The sequence below is a fragment of the Zootoca vivipara genome, chromosome 9 (genome assembly GCF_963506605.1).
Source record: "Zootoca vivipara chromosome 9, rZooViv1.1, whole genome shotgun sequence".
Classification (NCBI taxonomy): Eukaryota; Metazoa; Chordata; class Lepidosauria; order Squamata; family Lacertidae; genus Zootoca; species Zootoca vivipara.
This window is the reverse complement of record NC_083284.1, coordinates 76,358,627-76,379,234: the sequence shown is the minus strand read 5'-3', so window position 1 is coordinate 76,379,234 and position 20,608 is coordinate 76,358,627. Positions and strand designations below refer to the sequence as shown.

At 42.9% G+C, this 20,608-nt stretch overlaps 1 protein-coding gene across 1 annotated transcript; it reads left to right on the top strand.

Annotated features, from left to right (window-relative positions):
- The first annotated feature begins 1,115 nt into the window (after positions 1-1,115).
- NRG4 (neuregulin 4) lies at positions 1,116-20,003 on the top strand. Its single transcript, XM_060279100.1, has 6 exons — positions 1,116-1,175; positions 10,298-10,391; positions 16,943-17,092; positions 17,951-18,030; positions 18,135-18,251; positions 19,727-20,003. The coding sequence occupies exons 1-5, from the start codon at positions 1,166-1,168 to the stop codon at positions 18,140-18,142; spliced, it is 342 nt and encodes a 113-aa protein (XP_060135083.1). The 5' UTR covers positions 1,116-1,165; the 3' UTR covers positions 18,143-18,251; positions 19,727-20,003.
- Positions 20,004-20,608: the final 605 nt, after the last annotated feature.

Sequence of the window (20,608 nt, the reverse complement as noted above, 5' to 3'; positions counted from 1 at the left end):
CAACAGGCCATTTAAGTTTACACTTTAATAATGTCGATCAAATGCACTGGTGTAATGGACTGAAGAGCTGGCATCATAATTCATAAATAAAGCTGCCACTGATGACAAAGATTCCGACAAAACATTTTCCTTACCAACCTCACTCTTGATTTATACTAAGAGGTAGAACTATATCTCTGTTGAGTTCTTGGAGAGGAAGGGGTTTGGGAACATCATCTGCAAGCCACACAGGGACAGTACCCATCTATGCATTTGACAGACCAGGGTCTAGCTGCAGATGAGCCGAATAAAAGCTCTGTTCTCTTTGGTAACAGCTCCATAAATTACTTTCCTCTCCTCTCCTCTCATTCTGGTTGCCACTACATTGCTAAATCAAAGGTCGAATGAAAAGGGAGCCTGGATTTAGTCTTAGATACACGGCAATCCATAGGTTAAGGATGGCACTTTCCGATCTAATACTAAACCATACTTCAGTATAATGTCCTCATTCTGTTTATATCACAATGCATATTCATGATAATAAACAGCAATTAATAGGCTATAGATCAGTAATAACACATTTAAACTCATTAGGATGTAGTACAATGGACATAACCTCCAAACTGGATTTAATTAAGGTTACAATAATATCTAAAGATTTTATAGTGCTGTTTGTCTATGCTAGACAAACTGGTGCTGCAATTTGCAGGGGCGTGGAGGTGAAGTTAACAAAAAATAAAGGAGAGTTGCCCAAATAAATTACTGTACTTTTCCATGTATAAGACACCCCCATAATTTCGGGGACCTCAAATTTAGAAAATGTGCATATGCACTATCTGTGTATAAGGCACCCCCAGATATTTAACCTTCTTTTAAAGTAAAAAAACCTAGTCTTATACATGGAAAAGTACGGTAACTGCAGGAACAAAGGAAGCAGTTAACAAAAAATCAGGACCACTGAGCTATTGAATGCAGCAATGTTTGCTGTTAGATTTAAAATTAATTGTGTTTACATAAAGGGTAACAGATATCTGCTGACTGCCAACTGAGTATTTATTTAGTTTTGATGAAAATAATCCTAGCTGTTTCATCAGACAGAAAACATTTGGAATAAAACAAGGTGTTTTTGTCTTCAGGGCATTCAAAGAATAGGCGGTGATCAAGAACTACAAGCGGTCAGAATAATATGCGAACAGGTAACTTCCTTAAAGTTTTTGGATGTACCGATATTCACAACTGTTATATTTCTGACTGCTCAATGGTTTGTTTTTGTGACTCGTCAAACCACTTCACATACTGGCTTTATATACTTGGGCTCGCATGTTCTCTCTCTTGCCCTTGTGGAAAGGGTATATTTTATTACTTTTTAACCTGATTTGGATTGTTTGATTGCAACCAGTATTTTGTAATCCTCCTTACATTTAGCCCTGTCATATGGATTAGTGTTATCCCCATATTTCAGATGGGTGGATGAAGTTTAGAAAATAAGAACGCCACTTAGTCATGGCAAGAGGTGAGATACACACTGTTATACAAAGGAACAGAGAAAGTTGGAGAAAATAAGGTCATTCTGTACTTCCTCTGGCAAATTAACTTTTTTCTTGGGCAAAACATTCATAGGGTAATGTGTGTTGACAAGATTGTGGATTTTGCAGACTATTTTCAGACATTTACTATTTTGGACTGAAGTGCCTGATGTATTAAAATATGTGCATGCAGTGGTATGTCCCTCATTTGCCAGGTGCATACAAATTTTAGGCTTCTGTTTACATTGCCAGATTAGTGGGCACAAATATTCAGCTGATGTTGATGTGCAGATTGAACAGCATAATATATTAGTGTGAAAATGTGGAATTATCTATGCATAAAAGGATTAGCATAATTAAAGAAGCTCCATATTTGCTTTGCTTGTGGGCAACACATTGTCCCTATGCACAGTGATAGGGATCACAGTGGATATGATCTATATATTAACTTACCTTTCTAAGCGAGAAATCTTATGGAGAAATGCAATTCTACCTGCTCCCACAGAAATGTTCCACCATTTAAATAATATTTTAGTGTCTAATATTTATTTGATTTGATATATGCCCACCCTCAGTATGTACTTGAATGTAATATGTTCTTTAATGCCCAAGAACATTTTGTTAAAGGTTTCCCTGAAGTTTACTAAATGATGAGTTGTTTGCAATGTCATCAGTTTCCACTCTCTGTAACATCATAAAAACATGCTGGATCATCAGCCCAATGGCCCATCTAGTTCAGCATCCTATTCCCACAGTGGCAAACCAGACACCTGCAAGCAGGACCTGAGCACAAAATCCCCTCCTGTGGTTTCCTGCAACTGGCATCCAGAAGCATTGCTGCCTCTGACTGTGGAGGCAGAGCAGAGCCATCCTGGCTGGTAGCCATTGGCAATCGGTACAATTAGTTGCAAGCACATAACAGCCCTTCTCTTCACCATCAACTTATGATTTGGCCATGAAATCAGTGTACTGCAGAAATAGGATGGCTACTAAGAGAGGTGATTTTTTCCCACTAGTTTCAGTGTATAGCTTGGGGGAAATGAACTAGGTAGTTCATTGCAATTACCTTCCCATCAGCTCTTTCTAGACCTGAGCAAGGGAACAGGCACAGCATATAGCATATTGAGTTCTCTGTCCTCCAGTGGAGTAGCTTGGCGCACATATGATTAGCCTGCAGAAAGTCTCAGCATTTCCCATTTAAAAGGAGCTCAGGGATGGGAAAGACACAGAGAGCCACAATCATACAGAATCATACACAATCATACAGAATCATACACAATCATACTGCTTGAAGGCTCTGGTCTGGCAGTGCAAGGTGGCTTCCCATATATTATGCCCTTTTACAATTTTGTGGTTCTTTTTTAGGGGTGTTATTGGGTTGTTGTTTTTATTTTGATTATATATATATTGATTTTGTTTTGTGAACCGCCCTGAGACCTCCAGGTATAGGGCTGTATATAAATTCAATAAATGAATAATAAATATGGCCATTCCAATGATGTTGGGAAGGGAGGAGGCAGTAGGAACTGAGTTCTAGCACTTCTGATATAAGATTCCCACCCCACCCCCCAGATTTCCCGACTAGTTTATTTTTTTAGTTCCTCGTCTTGTTTCTCCAATCTCCAGAAAGCATGCACATCCACCCACACCCCTACATGCACTAGTAAGAAGGAATCCAGTAGGCAAGTTGTACTGAACCACAGGTCACAAACATTTCTAATTGCAAAGTGCCCTAAACCTTTGAGCTAGGATGCAAATAATGAATGCTCCTCCAGCCACACAGCTGACTGATATCTTGAATACAATTTCATCCTGTTTGTTTGTGGCACAATGTACAAACAATTACTATATAATAAATTCATTTGTTGTTCTCCATGTAATTAATATTCAAATCATTTCTACATTATAACTTGATTGCAATATATTGGAGTCATATAGGCAAATACCTGTCTAATTATTCTGAATCTGAATATTCAGGGCCGGCTCGCCCATTGATCCTAGTGGCGCCATGCACCAGGGCGCCTGGGGGCTGAGAGGGCGCAGAGGGGCACAGAGGGGCGCCCCAGGAAGTGGGGGAGCTGCGCGGCGGCCTCCCTTTTCCGCTCTGCAGTGCCCACCTTCCGGCGCTTGTCGCTTGCCGCTGCTGCTGCCTGGTCCGGCACCGCTCCGGCTCCGCCTCGGGCTGGCTGGAAGCGCGCGTAAAAGGCGGCCAGCTGCGTGCCCAGCCCAGTTCCGGCTTTGGCTCCTGTCGCGGCAGCGGCTCCGGCTGCGCTGCTGCCGGTGCCGCAGTAGAGCCCCACGAACGAGACGCCCTGCGCCGGCAGCGAGGCCACGGGCACCGGCGAGCCATTGGGCGCCGCTAGCGCCTCGCTCTGCAGCACCCACCTTCCGGCGCCTGCCACTTGCCGCTGCTGCTGCCTGGTCTCAGCTCCGGCTCCTGCCGCGATGGCGGCAGCGGCTCCGGCTGCGCTGCGGCCGGTGCCGCAGTAGAGCCCCATGAGCAAGACGCCCCGCACCGGCAGCGAGGCCACGGGCACCGCCGAGCTGTCGGGCGCCGCTAGCGCCTCGCCCAGCAGCTTAGCCAGCGGCGCAAGGCCACAAAGACATCCCCGCCGAGCCCCACACAGCTCCCGCCGCCGTCGCCAAGCTGGAAGGACTGGGGGGGGTCCAACTCTGGGAAATGGGGGGGGTGCCGAAGGGATCTTCGTACCAGGGCGCTGGGTATGCTTAAGACGGCCCTGAGAATATTTTGGCACCTTCCTCTAACAGCATGTATTCTTTAGCCTTAGGCCTTGTGATTTCCACTTCCCCTTTTGCTTCTGTGCAACCTTTTAGATCCCATGCCTTCCCACAGCACACAGTCTTTAATATACTGTACCTAGTCAGAATTAGCCAGGAAGGTGGGCCTTTTACTTCCATGGCCACACTGCATTCAGCAAGTGACTAACTCCCAAAGTTCCCCTGGCTTCAAGCCCTTTCATAACACAATGCACTCCTGTCACTAAGCCTGTATGAAAATTTCCCCCAGCCAAGTTGGCGTTCCACTTCCTTCACAGTAGCTGCATGGAGTTCAGCATTCACAGCATAAGTTACAAAATTCAGAAGAGCCTACAAATGTGTACAGAGACTGATTATATTTACTGTAGCTTTTCTTATGAGCTTTTAGAGTGTTTTGTAAACTATGAAGTTACTTGTAGTGATTACAGCCCTCTAAATGTAGCATAGAGTAACACAACATTTGTATTCTAGTCACATTGTAGACATGTCATAATACAGACTGTAGACCTGCCTCGAAATCAGACTTCTCTAAACAAACTTTACAGAATCTGAATAAAAATAGAGAAACTCAGGTTGGATGAGTTAATTTTGTCAACAAAGAACAGTACTGGATGAACAAGCAAATCTGGTTATGGTTCTGTAAAAACAACATCCCCGAGCTCCTCTCTGCCCTCCTGGCTTCCTACCTGGGCTGTGTCAGGAAGTAACATTTCTATTATTGGCTGTGCTGCAGGATATTTCTCCACTTTGACAGATTATGCAGAGAGGCCTTTAGAGACCCACATTTATATATGGGGAATATCAACTTAAGCTAGATTATTTTTTAGTGTTTGAGAATGGAAAAATTGGTACAACTTTCCAACCATTTAAAAAGTGGTCTTACTGTGACACCATGTTTCCATATTTGCTGCCCCATTTTCAGGTGCTGCTAGAAATAACAGTGACTATGACACCTAAAGTGCAAGGCAGCACCTAGTTCTCAAGTGTATTGTGCCATAAGCGGATTCTGTCTTAATGGAAATGCTTGGTCTTAACATGCAGCAATATTTTTAAAAATCTTTTTAAAAATAGCTCTTGCTAAAATATTCCTTCAGATAAAAATTGATATAATGCATAGCAGGAGGAGCTGCTAACTTGTCCCACCCATTGCATTCATGTAGAGAGGTGGGTATAATTTATTTATTTCAAAAATTATTTGATTGGGGGGAGGCCTTAAAGGCAAATAATATATTTTATTTGTGGAATGATATTCCCTGCAAGCTGATCTCTTGAGAGAAATTCAAGGCCATGAAGAGATGCTTATGGGTTCTTTACACCTGTTCCCCACTCTTGCTGTCCCACCCCACCAGCCACTTTCTTTCAGATGATGATAGTGGATCTGGACAGGAGTGTTAGCAAAAGCAGCTGGTGATCTTTGCCTCTTCCAGTACACTGGCATTAGTTTGCTTGCCTTCCCAAGTGATATGAATTTTTTCTTGGAGACACCATTGATGGAATCACCAGACCAAAGATCACCAGTGTCAAACCAATGATTCTTCAACATCAACTTCATTGGACTGGTCATGTTATTCAGATGTATCGTCTTCCAAAGCAACTATGCTATTCCAAACTTAAAAATGGAAAGTGTAATGCAAATCTAAAAAAATGTAGCATAAACACTGAGAATTCAGTAACACTGCCTGCGAGTGCCCCAGTTGGAGAACAGCCTTTACCAAAGGTGTCATGGACTTTGAAGACACTCGAACTCAAGATGAAAGGGGAAAACGTGCTAAGAGGAAGGCTTGTTTGGCAAACCCTCACCGTGATCAACTCCCACCCGGAAACCAATGTCCCCACTGTGGAAGGATGTGTGGATCCATAATTGTCCTCCACAGTCACTTATGGACTCATTGTTAACACTGTGTTTATGGAAGACAATCTTACTCGGCTGCATATGATCGCCAAAGAAGAAGAGTAAAAGTACCAGCTCTTTATTTCCTTTGTTCTCCTAGAAGATCTTTAGCATTACCTCTCTTCTACTTTAAACTCTGATACTAGGTGAAACTCAGCAAAATAATATCAGTTTTCAGGTTACCAGCTGGCCAGTGCCAGATTACCAAATAAGCAGAGTAGGCACCAGCCCATGGGCCTTTTAGGGGCCCCATGATGACGGATCAAAATAATACTAAATTGATCTTGAAAGAAAATTGCATTCAAGCTTTCTTATATTGCCTCCTTACAGCACAGTTCATGCAACTCAAAATGCAGGAAATGAAGAAAGGTGTTGGCTGCCTGCCTCTCTTGATGATTTGGCAAAGCTTAAGGAAGATTCAGAAATGCTGTAAGAGATCCTTATCAGGGAAAGATGTCAGAGGCAGAACTAAATTGGTGGACGGCTGGAGTTTTTAGCATTTTCTATGTTGTTCTTTGAATTCACTTTTAACCAGGATATTCTGCCATCTGTCCCCCTCCTGTCCCTGAGTTTTCAATAAGTAAGATATTTTTATTTAAAGATTGTGTACCCTTAAGGTGTTTTTGTGGAAGCCTTCCTAGTGGCTGCACATCGACTATGGAATACCTTGAGCTATGAAGTGTGTTAGCACTCTCACTTGGAGTTCTTACCGTAGTTGAAGAAAGCGTGTGGAATACTTTTCTTGTAAGTGGCATATTTTTGTTGTTGTTACCTCCAACTGTTTTGTTTGTTGCTGTTCCTCCATCTATGGCTCAGGAGCAGCAGTGAAGGCAGGGACCACTGGGCAAGTCAAGTTGGTGGCAAAGTAATTGAGAGAGCTCTGGGTTGGTGGGTTTGCACACACCTGTGTGTCAGAGTTAACATCACATCCTTTTGAAGACAGTGGTACTACCACCACTGTGAGGATGCCTCTCCCTCTGCCCCACCTGACAAGTCGCTGCTGCTTTCCTCTATCCTTGCTTAGCTGTTTTATATTATTGTTTTTATGAAATAGCAATTTTAAATGTTGCAAACATTTGTGTGCTTTTGCACACAATGTTTATGTTCTTTTCCACCAGAAGGGTGGGGTAGAAATTTTTATGTGCATATCAGCAGCTCTGACGTAGCTATTGGAGAAACAGTGCAGTAGTGGAATCATTACACTGTTTGATTGGGACTGGGAGAACTAGATTTTCAATCCTTACTCACTGGAGAAGTTCTATTTGTGAATTTGGCCAGTTACTTTACTGGCTGAGAACAAGCCTAGCCTTCCCCTAGGCTAATGTGCTTCCCACCTCCTCTGGTGCAACTTTGAGGAGGAAATCAGAAGCTTTGCCTCTTGTTTTTGTCTGAACTCAGAAAAACTGTGGTTAATCTTGTGCTTAGTGGAAACAAGTAGACTCTTCAATCTGAAGGTGTAAGGAAGATTTCAAGATTGATTTGTCTTTTAATACTTGGGGAATGCTTTTCAGCCCTGTGGAACCTTCAATGTGGGGTTTTGCAGGGCTCAATCCTATCTCCCATGTTGTCTAGCATCTATATGAAACCGCTGGGTAGGGTTATCCGGAGGTTCAGAGTATGTTGTCAGCAGGATGCTAATGACACTCAGCTCTATTTCTCCTTTACATCTGCAGGTGAGGCAGTGGAAGTGCTGGAAGTCTTGCCTTAGTAATGGGCTGGATGAGAGCCAACAGACTGAAGCTCAATCCAGATAAGATTGAGGCAATGTTAGTGGGTGGTTCCCTAGAGCAGATGGGTGAGAAGTCGCCTGCTCTTGATGGGGTTATGCTTCCTCTGAAGGAGCAGGTTCGTAGTCTGGGGGTCCTCCTGGTTCCTCTGCTGTCGCTCAAAGCTCAGGTGGCCTCAGTGGCCCAGAGTGCCTTCCATCAGCTTCAGCTGGTGGCCCAGCTATGCCCCTATCTGGACAGGGATAGCCTAACTACTGCTGTCTATGCTCTGGTAACCTCAAGCTTAGATTACTGCAATGCGTTATACATAGGGTTGCCTCTGAAGAAGGTTCGTAAACTTCAGCTGGTGCAGAATTCAGGGGCCAGGTTGTTTACTGGAGCAAGACAGTTTGAGCATATTGCACCGATCCTGCCCTACTGCACTGGCTGCCAATTAGTTTCCGGGCCCAATTCAAAGTAGTGGTTTCAGGGCCGTCTCAACTATGTCGGGCGCCCTGGCGCCATGGTGCGGAGATCGCTCCGGCACCCCCGCTCCAACCTGTTTCTTGTCGCGGATGGTGGGCGGGCACAGGGTGCAGCACGGATTCTGCACGGCTCCGCCGCACGACGCCCCCCTGCCGGGCCAGCGCCCTGGCGCCCTGCGCCACCCAGCCTACCCCTAGAGCTGGCCCTGAGTGGCTCAGGTCCACAATACCTCAAGCACCGCCTCTTTCCATATGAACCTACCCAGACCCTGAGATCATCTTCTGAGGCCCTCCTTCACGTGCCTCCTCGAGAGCTTTGGAGGGTGGCAACACGAGAACGGACCTTCCCTGCAGTGGCTCCCCATCTATGGAATGCTCTCCCCAGGGAAGTTCACCTGGCGCCTTCATTATACACCTTTAGGTGCCAGGCAAAAACGTTCCTTTTTAACCAGGCCTTTGGTTGATGTGATTTATATCCTATGCCCTTTTAAAATGTGGTTTTTTTTGAGGGGGCTATTGGGTTTTTTTTTATTAGGTATTTTGTGGTTTTATATCTTGATTTTATTCTGTGAACCACCCTGAGACCTCCGGGAATAATACTAATAATACTTGTTGTTTAGTCGTTTAGTCGTGTCCGACTCTTCGTGACCCCATGGACCACAGCACGCCAGGCACTCCTGTCTCGCACTGCCTCCCGCAGTGTGGTCAAACTCATGTTCGTAGCCTCGAGAACACTGTCCAACCATCTTGTCCTCTGTCGTCCCCTTCTCCTAGTGCCCTCAATCTTTCCCAACATCAGGGTCTTTTCCAAGGATTCTTCTCTTCTCATGAGGTGGCCAAAGTATTGGAGCCTCAGCTTCACGATCTGTCCTTCCAGGGAGCACTCAGGGCTGATTTCCTTAAGAATGGATAGGTTTGATCTTCTTGCAGTCCATGGGACTCTCAAGAGTCTCCTCCAGCACCATAATTCAAAAGCATCAATTCTTCAGCGATCAGCCTTCTTTATGGTCCAACTCTCACTTCCATACATCACTACTGGGAAAACCATAGCTTTAACTATACGGACCTTTGTCGGCAAGGTGATGTCTCTGCTTTTTAAGATGCTGTCTAGGTTTGTCATTGCTTTTCTCCCAAGAAGCAGGCGTCTTTTAATTTCGTGACTGCTGTCACCATCTGCAGTGATCAAGGAGCCCAAGAAAGTAAAATCTCTCACTGCCTCCATTTCTTCCCCTTCTATTTGCCAGGAGGTGATGGGACCAGTGGCCATACTAATATTACTAATAATAATGCAAGCAGAGCCTATCAAGTAAAATCTGAAGGCTGTCATCTAGTGCTGAGTTTTATGCAATTAAAATCCTACTGAACGCAGTTGCAAAAGGACTACTTTAATGCGCTAGCAGAACCCTCAGATCTGTGCAGATGTTGGACTGAAACTGGTCCTGACTCCTGCATTACCTGTTTCCCACAGACAAAGTCCTGAAGAGCTAGCTCTGCATCAGGGTTCCTGTTCTCGGTCCTTTGGCAGAAGGAGAGGATTCAATAAGTCTCTGCTTTCATTTGCTGAAGCCCTTTTGCACAGACCCTAAAGCAAGCAAATGACAACGCTGCCTTTTCCACTCCTCTTTTTTAGGGTTTTGTGCTTGGCTCTTGTGTCCACCTGTACATGCAAAAACATCCCCAAAGCTGTGTTTGCATAACAGGAGGTGGTGATGATGCCTATGCATTTGCAGGCTGTGAGAGTAAGGTTAATCCTTCTTTTAATTGTCATGATTAAAAGTAATAATAATAGAACCACTTTTTCCTACAATATGAAGGCAAGCAAGGTGTTAAAAACACTTCAGTAAGTCATTATATTTCCCCACATCATCACATTTGTTTCATGCAAGAAGAGCAGGCTAAAATTAACCTACCTTATATTTCTTTTCATTTTAGATCATGAAGAACTTTGTGGCAGCGGTTATGGATCTTTTTGTCTGAATGGTGGGATTTGTTACACGATACCTGCCATTTCCAGTCCCTTTTGCAGGTAAATGTTTTTATTTTCGTTGCTACATAAGAGTCATCTCCTATTAGCATTGTAGGAAACACATTATTTCATAAGCTTATCTAGAGCATGTTTCTTATTTATTGATTATATAATCATTTGTGTGCCACCCTTCAGGGAATATCCCACTCAAGGTAAATCACAAAATCACATTGGAAACATTTAAGCTGCATTGTTTTTAGGTACTATACAAAGGGGCTTCTGCAGACTTTTGTAGGGCTTGAGACAGATAGTGCTCTCCTAATACACACACTAACCACCTAGTCACACACAAGGCTGCCCAGGCTGCCTGAGGGTTTACTCCTCTTTCCTCTGGTGCTAGTAACTTTGCCACCTCATTGCCTTTGCCGTTGCCATCTCTGCCATGCTTATTTCCTCTTTAGCCCCAATCTGGTGTGTCAAGGAGCAGCAGCAGGAGGAGCTTTAGTTTATAAGCACACTTCCATTTAGTAACACATCTGTTATATTCTTCCTTGCAGAGTTGTAATGCCAGTACCTGATGCTAAGTGGTACATATAAACCAAGACTGTAATCATAATTGCCCTCTATAGAAATGGTTATTGGTACACAGTAACTGCCTGTGGTAAGCATATATGGGATGAGACAGAGCACTTTATACTGACAAAGGGAACAGAATTGTTATTTCCTCAGTTCACAGGACAAGACAAGAAGCAAAGGGTTCAACAGAACATGTAAACATTAACCACCTACTTTAAAAGTGGCACAGCAATGGCACATCTTGGCTAGAGAAGTTGTGAAATGCCCTTCCTTTGATATTTCTATTTCTTTTAAAGTTGGACAGACAACTGTCAGGTGTTATGACATCTGGTTTTGCTTTGTTTATTTAGTTTGTTAGTTACTAGTCTTTATATTGCATTTTATTGCTCTAGTCAAATCAGCTAACAACAATCACATATACCAATATGTGTGTTTCATGCATCTCTATGTTCAGAAACCAGTAACTGAACAAAGAGGCCACTTGCTGGCTGGATAACCTACACCTCCTGCTGTGTGGACTATGATGTTACCTGCCCCTTTTCTGCTATAGAGTATTAAAAAAACCTTGTTTATCCATTCCCCTTCCTCCACCCTTAAAGAAATGGGCTGCATTTCATTGTGTTAGCAATCACTGGGGCCGGGAGTCAGGATATTGAACTGCTGGGATCTTCCTCATCTACCCGGCTTTAGTGTTAAATGAAGTAGCAACATGGAATTTTCACTTGTACCACTTCAGCAAGCATAATAACTATGGGGAAAGTCAGGACTAGCAACTCATTTTTTCCCATTGCACCAGAAGAGGCTAGTTGTTACAACTTCTTATCGACTTATTTAGTAGCAATTCTATCCTGCCAAGTATGTAACTGGGGGCGCGGGTGATGCTGTGGGTTAAACCACTGTGCCTAGGGCTTGCTGATCAGAAGGTTGGCGGTTCAAATCCCTGCGACGGGGTGACCTTCCGTTGCTCGGTCCCAGCTCCTGCCAACCTAGCAGTTCGAAAGCACGTCATAGTGCAAGAATATAAATAGGTACTGCTACAGCGGGAAGGTAAACGGTGTTTCCGTGCACTTCTCTGGTTTGCCAGAAGCGGCTTTGTCATGCTGGCCACATGACCTGGAAGCTGTACGCCGGCTCCCTCGGCCAATAACGTGAGATGAGCACTGCAACCTCAGAGTCGGTCACGACTGGACCTAATGGTCAGGGGTCCCTTTACCTTTAAGTATGTAACTAATGGATGGGATCGCTCTGTGAATATTCTGTTCCAGCATGTTCTTATTCAAAGCATGCTCCTTATCAGTCGGGCAAGAAAGCTAATTATAAATAAGAAAGGTTTTGTTTACACTGTGCTATCACTTGGTAATCAGTAGAGCTAGGAATAGTAGTAATGGAATAATATGTATTCCACTGCTCAGTGGTATAACGGTAGGACCAAATGCTTGCTTAGATAAATTCTGGCATGTAAAGGATCTATCCCTAGATCTCACCCCAACTTATCCACGTTGCTAATCCTCTGCCTTGATTCCTTCTCAAATGATTGGCAAAATTGTAGCTCTGTGCAGAAAGGACTGGATGTTAAGGTGATTGGTTTCCATAGCCAGTAGCAGAGTCAATCACTAGAAAACTTGAAGAAGAGAGTTGGCTTGGGACCCCAAGGTCCATAAAAATATTGTTAATATTTATCTGATTGAAATGACATTTGAATCATCTTGGCTGGTTTCTATGTGCTATAAAGTGTAAGGTAAGAATTCACAATGGACCTATAACTGTGGACTGTGTACACAGCAGAATTACCCCTTTCTTTTGAATAGATTGTGATTGTGCGCGGACTGGCAATTGGGGGGAGGGGTGTAATTTAAATGCAAAGGAAATGTGCAAGTAGAATTTTTAGCTTTCCACTCCCTCATTTCCCTCATCTGTGTTTGTCCCCAGAAATCCCACTTCTGGCATCGGAGTCCAGATGGGGAGGAAATGGTAGGAGACTTTGGTGGCGTGGCAGGAGGGTCCAGCCTCCCCACAACCAACTGCTTTGCACTTTGATTTGGCACCCGATCCCACACTGCTCCACATTTCATGTGATTGGGCCAGATCTGCATCTAATCTGTAGTATAGCCTGGTTGCCTTATTTGATGATATTCGGGGTATTCCAGAGGACAGAAAACCTCCACTTTTCCATCATATTGCTGATTTAGTCCGTATTGTGTTTTGGGCACAAGGAAAATGTGATATCCCAGCAACAAAAGTGCTTGCTTAGGGAAGACTTCTAGCTCCTCTGTGGCAGTTGACTGTTTATCAAGGTAGAAAGTTCTCTGGAAAGGTCCTAAAGAGTGAATAATGAGCATTCCCCCATGTCTCTTATTTAAGGATTTTTTCCTCCCACCACTAAGTGTGTGCTGGTTGCTCCATTTGGTCCTTGACATTGGGTGATCATCTTCAGCACTTGGTAGACTCCTACCTTCAGGACCACTGTCTCCCTCCCCCACATGTCAGTTTAAAGCCCTCTTGATGAGGTTTTTGAGTTTCATGGCAAAAAACATTCCTCCAAACCCTTGTGAGGTGCAGCCCATCACTTGCCAGAAGTCCATCTTCAAGAAACTGCAGACCATGATCTAAGAATCCAAACCATTCCTTCTTGCACCATTTGCAAATATCTACCAAATCCTGCAAAGAGAAAGTCTAATTCTGTTACCAGTATAAACATGCAGTTCAAGTTATTGGCACACACATTTATAATTTGCATTGCTTTGTTTTGACTGCGGAATTATGAGGCACTAAAACTTTGCATAAGTAATAAGGATTTTGGCTCATTGGCTTGAGCAGATTTTAGTGGGAACATGGTATTTTTGCCTGCAATTGATATTTATATACAAGGCACGTTAATAAAGAAACCCCCTTGATTTTCCTGATTAGACCAGAGTTCTAAAAATAACACTATATGTTCTGATTAATATTACTAATCAGAAAGAAAGCAGTGGGGGGGTAGTATATGAGTGCAACACCTATAAAACCTGCAGTGCAACTGGAAGAAAAGGGAAACTACTTTATGCTGCAGACTAGGACAGATTTCACATGTGCCACTCAAAGCACTTTTGAACATAGGAACATAGGAAGCTGCGTACACTGTCAGACCACTGGTCCATCCTGCTCAGTAGTCTACACTGATTGGTAGTGGCTCTTCAGGTTTCAGGTAGGGGACATTCCCAGACTTACCTGCAGATGCCAATGATTGGACATGGGACCTTCTGCAGATGCTCTTCAACTGAGCACCCCATCCCCAACTTCTCTCCTACTGTTAATGTGCACATGTGAAATATCAAAAATACAGAAGAGCAGTGATACATCAGCAAGCAACTCCACCAGGTTTCCTCCCACTGCTGAATGAGCAGCACAAACATGAACTGCAGAGTTGGCAAACACTAGAATGTAAGCAGAAAATGAGGCAAGTCTGTAAGTAGCAAGCTCAGAAAATACAGCAGCTACTCTGGTCAACCCTGTGTCTCAATAGAGGCCATACATGGAAGAAATAACCCATGTGTTAAGTAAATTCCAGTCGTATTTCAGTTCAGTTCATTGTATATAAATAAAAAAAGAGTTTTTACTTCTAATGGTAATATTAGCCTAACGCCAAAATCTTGTGCAGTCAAAATTCATTGGGTTCAATGGCAAGTGGGATTGCAAAAGTTATTTCCCCCAGAACATTATCCCCTTTCTGCCCTGTCTTTTTTTGTTTTTTGTTTGCCACGTGTATAAAGCTGAATGCATAAAAGTTAAATGCATTTAGGTTGCGGGCTAACGGTAAGTGTAATTTGAGGAAACACATCTACAATAATTCTACTCCTCCAGTGGCACATGCTGTTAGCTTCCTTCAGGGAAAAAGGTGGGGTACAAATAAATATATTACTAGTAGTACTAATTATTCATGACATACAGTCGTACCTCGGGTTACAACCACCTCGGTTTGCGAACAATTCGGGTTACGAACTGCGCAAACCCGGAAGTGTTTTTGCCGCGCGTGCGTGCGCAGAAATGGTGCACGCAGTCTGTGCATGCGCAAAGCGTGATAATCGCAAAAATAGCGAAAATAGCGCTTTGCACATGCGCAAAATGGCGCTTCGGGTCGCGTTCGGGTTACGAACTTTTCGGGTTGCGAACTGCGATCCGGAACGGATCGTGTTCGTAACCCGAGGTATTACTGTAGTTATGTTTAGTAGCCGGGAGATGTACCACTAACTTTACCTGCATTTTGGTCTGGCACAAATACAAGGGCACAAGTTGCTATTGGAAGGACAGAGGCACTAGGATACTAATAGAGTGCTTCAGGAACACAGGTGGCGCTGTGGTCTAAACCACTGAGCCTCTTGAGCTTGCCAATCAGAAGGTTGGCGGTTCGAATCTACATGGCAGGGTGAGCTCTCATTGCTGCGTCCCAGCTCCTGCCAACCTAGCAGTTTGAAAGCATGCCAGTGCAATTAGATAAATAAGTACTGCTGTGGCAGGAAGGCAAACGACCTGAATCAGTTTTATAGCAAAGTGAAGCATTATCAACTAGAGCAATTCACTTGGCGCCAGAAGCACCAACAACCACCTCAACCTGTTCTGAAGTCACTACAGGGACAGAAGGAGTGGCTCCTCTTTGCTTGAAAAAGTGTTCTGCACACTCCAATCCTCATTTAACAGATATTTTGTGTGTAGTCTACTCAGATCCAGGACATAACCCACTGACTGTCAAATGTAAATTGTCTTAAGGGGAGCAATGGAGAATGACACTCATTTGAACTGTTTGTTAAAATGAGAGACTCATCTCAGGGTCATAGGTTCAAGTCCCAATTCCTGCATTGCAGGGGGTTGGACTAGATCAATGTTTCTCAACCTTTTTTGGGCCACGGCACACTTGTTCTATGAAAAAAAATCCCGCGGCACACCAACTCTGTGCCGCCCTATATTTAGCAGCAGCCCTACCTTACAGGGTTGTTGTGAAGGTAAGTGGCGAAGGCATCCCCGCCCTCAAGACACTTGCAGCATGTCATGAGGGGAGAGGGGAGAGACTTCAAATGGAAAAGGTGTAAAGAGGGAAATACTCACCGCAGGAGGAGGCTGTGGAACCGAAGGAGCGACTCCTGCCTCCGCCGGGAGCCCATCACCGGTTCTCCCGGGCCACTCCCACACATGCGCAGCAGCTCCGGCCACTTCCTATTGCTCAAGCGACAAACGAACTGCGCGCCAGAACTTCTTCCTTACAAATCGGCCTCGGACAGGGCTCGGGTAGGAATCCCTCCACCGAAGTGAGGAGGTTTCCTCTCCGCCCGCCCCCCAAAATAATCCCTAGCATTTCTGAGGCAAACTCATGCAAAGAAAGGGAAGCGAAGACACTCTTTCCTCAGTTAGTTTTCATCAAAGGAAGCGGCAGCGAGGAGATTTACGTCCAGGGAAGAAAAAAAGAAGGCGCTGTGCACGCGTGTCGAGAGTTGAATCCGCCAGAGGGGGTGGGGCTTCTCGTTTCTCTCCCTCTCCCAACCACCGCTCATTGGATTGAGTGACCTTAAGTCACACAAAGGAAGAGTCAGTGGCCGGCCTAGTCCGGCATTCCCACAGCGGGAAACTTGCGATCAGCACCCGAGCACAAGAGACATGGCCTTCATCCTCAAAGATGCGCGGCAAAGCGGGTCTACGGCAGCAGAAGTGCTGGAGTCCGTTCCTGACTATTCACGTTGGCTGGGAGACACGCCTCGCGTCATGACCCGGCCGGCTTCCTTTCCGGCGGGTCAGCGACGTGACAATGCAAATCGCCCTTCTCGTCACGGCATACCAGCCAGCGTCTCGCGGCACAGTAGTGTGCCACGGAACACCGGTTGAGAAACGCTGGACTAGATGACCCTCATGTTCCCTTCTAACTCTACAAATCTTTGGTTCTACCTGCACAGCCAAGATTTTGCTGCTTCCTGACCATGCTTGTGTGTCAAGACAAGCAAGTGTTGAGAAGTAGATTAAGTATATCTGTGCCACAAGATACTCAGTTAATGTAAACCTCTGTTTCACAGGTGTGTTGAAAATTATACAGGAAATCGTTGTGAGGAAATTTTACTACCGAGCATCAAGAGCCATCCAAGAGGTGAACTGTTTGCAGCTGTTTTAGCTTCAGTTGTCATCCTAAGTGTCCTGGTCGCTGGTGCATTCTTCTTTCTTTGCAGGTAAAATGTTAGTGCTTATGTCAGACTCTGCCAACCCAGTATCTTCTAGATGTCTTGGAGATGGTAGAGGTTGTAGTGCAAAACAACTAGAAGGCACTGGGCAAAAGTTCTGATTCTGTCCTAACCGACAGAATTTACATGATATAAATATTCTCCATTTATAATGCATGCAATATTAGTCTTTGAAGTTAATAAAACATTTCCCTATAGTTATTGTTTTTTACTTTTTAAGACTTTAGAAAGCATTGCTGAGGCACCTTGTAACAGCAGTTCTTAAAAGGAACTCCCATCTCACATTAGACCCGAGTCTCTTTCAGCAATAGAGAACTGAATGCATTATTTAAACTGCCCATTGTCACCTTTAGAAAATATTAAAAGTGCAGAAGAATAGTTTAATGGGATAAAACATTTCTGCAATGTACATTTATTTATGTAATTTCTGGAACGCCTTCCCTTTTAAAAAGATCAAAGCAATTTAAAATATACATATGAAAGCAGCTTCTGCCCAACATATTATGTATAGGGCAAAAATGTTTAGTATAAACTTTATTTCAAATGTCCTGTCTCCACTAAAGAAAGACTTGCAATGACACAGCAAATAATGATGTGGACTTGTAACTTAATATTTCAGATGACTGTGTGATGTGAAAAATGAAAAGAGGATGCATGACTAAGCCTTGACAGTCCAATCCATGCCTCAAACTAAGGGCTGATTAAATGCTACCTAACTGTGGAGTAGTCAGTCTGAAAGTTAGATGTAAATGCCCATTAAGCTGTGATAGCAAAAGCCGTAAGCACTAAATGCAATGTGACCTCACATACATGCTTATTCTTTTTAATTTTCCTAATCACTGTCAGGAAGGGCCAGATTCCACGGACCAGTTCCATAGAGCGTGGCAACAACCTGATTGAAGGGAACAGCAGCGATGGTTGCAACAGTAAGTAGTTTTCAAATACAGTAATGGTAAAGGGATCTAGTAAATGGTAAAGACTTTCTGCCAAAAGAGACTTGATGAAAATAAAATTCTTGTTTCCCCCCAAGATAACTGAATAAAGCAATCAAAACAAGAAATTATGGAACAGCAACAAGCAAAACAGCCATAGAAAAGCAGAAACAATGTTGGAGAATATGATAAGAAGACTGAACAGAGAAGACAAGGTGCTGTGTAAACCAGATGAGAGTTTTCTATAGGAACCTATCAGGATAAAGTTATATTTAAAAGGGATCCTGGTTACTTCAAAGAAAGAGGCATTGTGTACAAATGTCTTATCTGCGAATTCTATGTTTTTGTAAAATGCATTTCAAGCTATTTTCTATTTAATTATTATCTAATATGTACTGATAGGTGATGGGATTCTACCACACCAAAAATCTTGTTACCAGAATGACTTAATGGCATCGTAGAATTGGGCAGAGTGGTACATATACAATAATCTGAATTTCTATTTGAGACATTTATTGAAGGACTTTTTAAAATAAAAAAACATGTAAATGAAAACAAGAAACTTGTGAACGATGAGAGTATTTAGGCAAAATTATCCCTAGTATTAGACAAAGGGACTTTCTTGATTCTGTTCTTCCTGTCCTGAAATTTTCTTCAGAGAATCTTACTTAACCACTAGTTTAAACCTAAAAGTAGGAAACTGGGAAAATTCCAGTCCCAATGACCCATATTTAAAACAAAATGTTTCCCATCTGCTTATACTCATGAATCACACATATCATTCATGCTCAAATGTAGCACTCACTCCAGTGGATTCTAATTGTGTTTTTACTGAGAAGCTTCTGGGGGATAAAAAGAAGAGAGAATGGCCATCGTTGGCAAATAATGATATGTAGATATAAGAAAGGCAATAAAATGGCTAAAAAATGAGAACTCAAAATGCTGCTGTTTGAAGAGAGGTCATACTAAATGTTCTGAGCAGAAAAAAACTATTCATTTCATTAATAATAAAAATAGCAAGTTATTTGCAACAATAAATTAGGAGGTGTTTAAAGCAGTACTGAAGAAGAGTATTATTGATACAGGTTCTAGAATCAACAAAGAACAAAATGCAGAGCAGAAGTGTCTTTCCTTGGATAGATGTACAACAGTTGAATTCAGTGAAGAGTCAGTTGAAAGGAAAATTATGAAAACGCATACAACCCCTTAAGGGATATCTAATAGTTCTCTTTTGGGGAAAAGTAGCTGACACTTTCTGCCAGAACAAACAATAATGTAATGAGATGTGGAATAAAGAACCAAAGAATTGCATGTAAGATCAGGTGGAAAAAATAAAAAAAAACCATGCAAATTGCTATCCAAAAGCAAAATATGAAAGCACACCATAAATTAAGCACTGATTCTGCTGAAAAATCCACTGTTTTCTATTTCTATGAATTCAAAATAGTCACAGCTAACATTGGGCTCATGATTTGCAATGATTTGCAAATTAGATTGTGCATATCTTCATCAGCTCACTTTTACCGCTTCAAGGGCTCTAGGCTATTTGATTATACTTGTTTTGGAGACTATTTATATTATTTTAATTATTTTTGTAAATCACCTTGAATAATGGTGGAAAGGCAATAGACTATTTTTTAAAATAATAACAATCACTTCTAATAAAGCTATTCTCTTATATAATTTTCAGGAATCCATAACACTGTTCCCAGAACCACAAGACAGAAAAACCAGTAGGAGAACACTTCAATCTCCCAGGACATTCTATACAAGATCTCAAAGCAGCCGTTTTATTACAGAAAAATTTCAGGAACAGACTGGAAAGAGAAGTTGCTGAATTGGAACTCATTACCAAGCTTAAAACCATGGAGCCACCTGGGATGAATAAAGACATTGGATTCTTATCTCATTATGCATGATCAAGCTTTCTTTAGCGCCTCAGCCCTTGCTTTTTTCCCGCAGGACCAATTGCAGTAATCAGCAGTCGTTAACAGCCACCTACAGGTTTACCACTCCCATCAGCCATTCCCATCACCCCCACCCTCCACCCTCTGAATATACACAAGGGTTTGGTGGATTCTGTTTCAGTGTATCTGACGAAGTGTGCATGCACACGAAAGCTCATACCAAAATAAAAACTTAGTTGGTCTTTAAGGTGCTACTGAAGGAATTTTTTTATTTTGCTTTGACTCAGACCAACACGGCTACCTACCTGTAACTGTTCCCAGATACTGTGAAAGAAGAAGATATTGCTAATATTTTACAAGACCAAATATATACGCATAAATGTGCATTGCTTATGTTCTTGCAGTTGTCAGACACAGAATGTACAAGGTATGTGAAGCTTATCAGTCAAGTTAGAACGACCTTTATGCATAGTAGTTAAAAAAGATAAAATACTGCTGAAACATGACAGAATACTGTTAGATAATATTGAGAAGCTATGTTTCATTCATCTGTATTTATCAAAGGCAAAAATAGCTATATGCTTTTTTCTAGACATGGAAAATGCCTTTGATTGTGTTTGATTGATTGTGTTGAACAGAACTTTAAATGGGAGGGCAGGGCTAGT

Bases quoted from the DNA above. Each gene is read 5' to 3' on its own strand.
- NRG4 (XM_060279100.1), top strand. The intron at 10,392-16,942 runs GTAAATGTTTTT...TCTGTTTCACAG, and splicing joins ATTTCCAGTCCCTTTTGCAG to GTGTGTTGAAAATTATACAG. The intron at 17,093-17,950 runs GTAAAATGTTAG...AATCACTGTCAG, and splicing joins GCATTCTTCTTTCTTTGCAG to GAAGGGCCAGATTCCACGGA.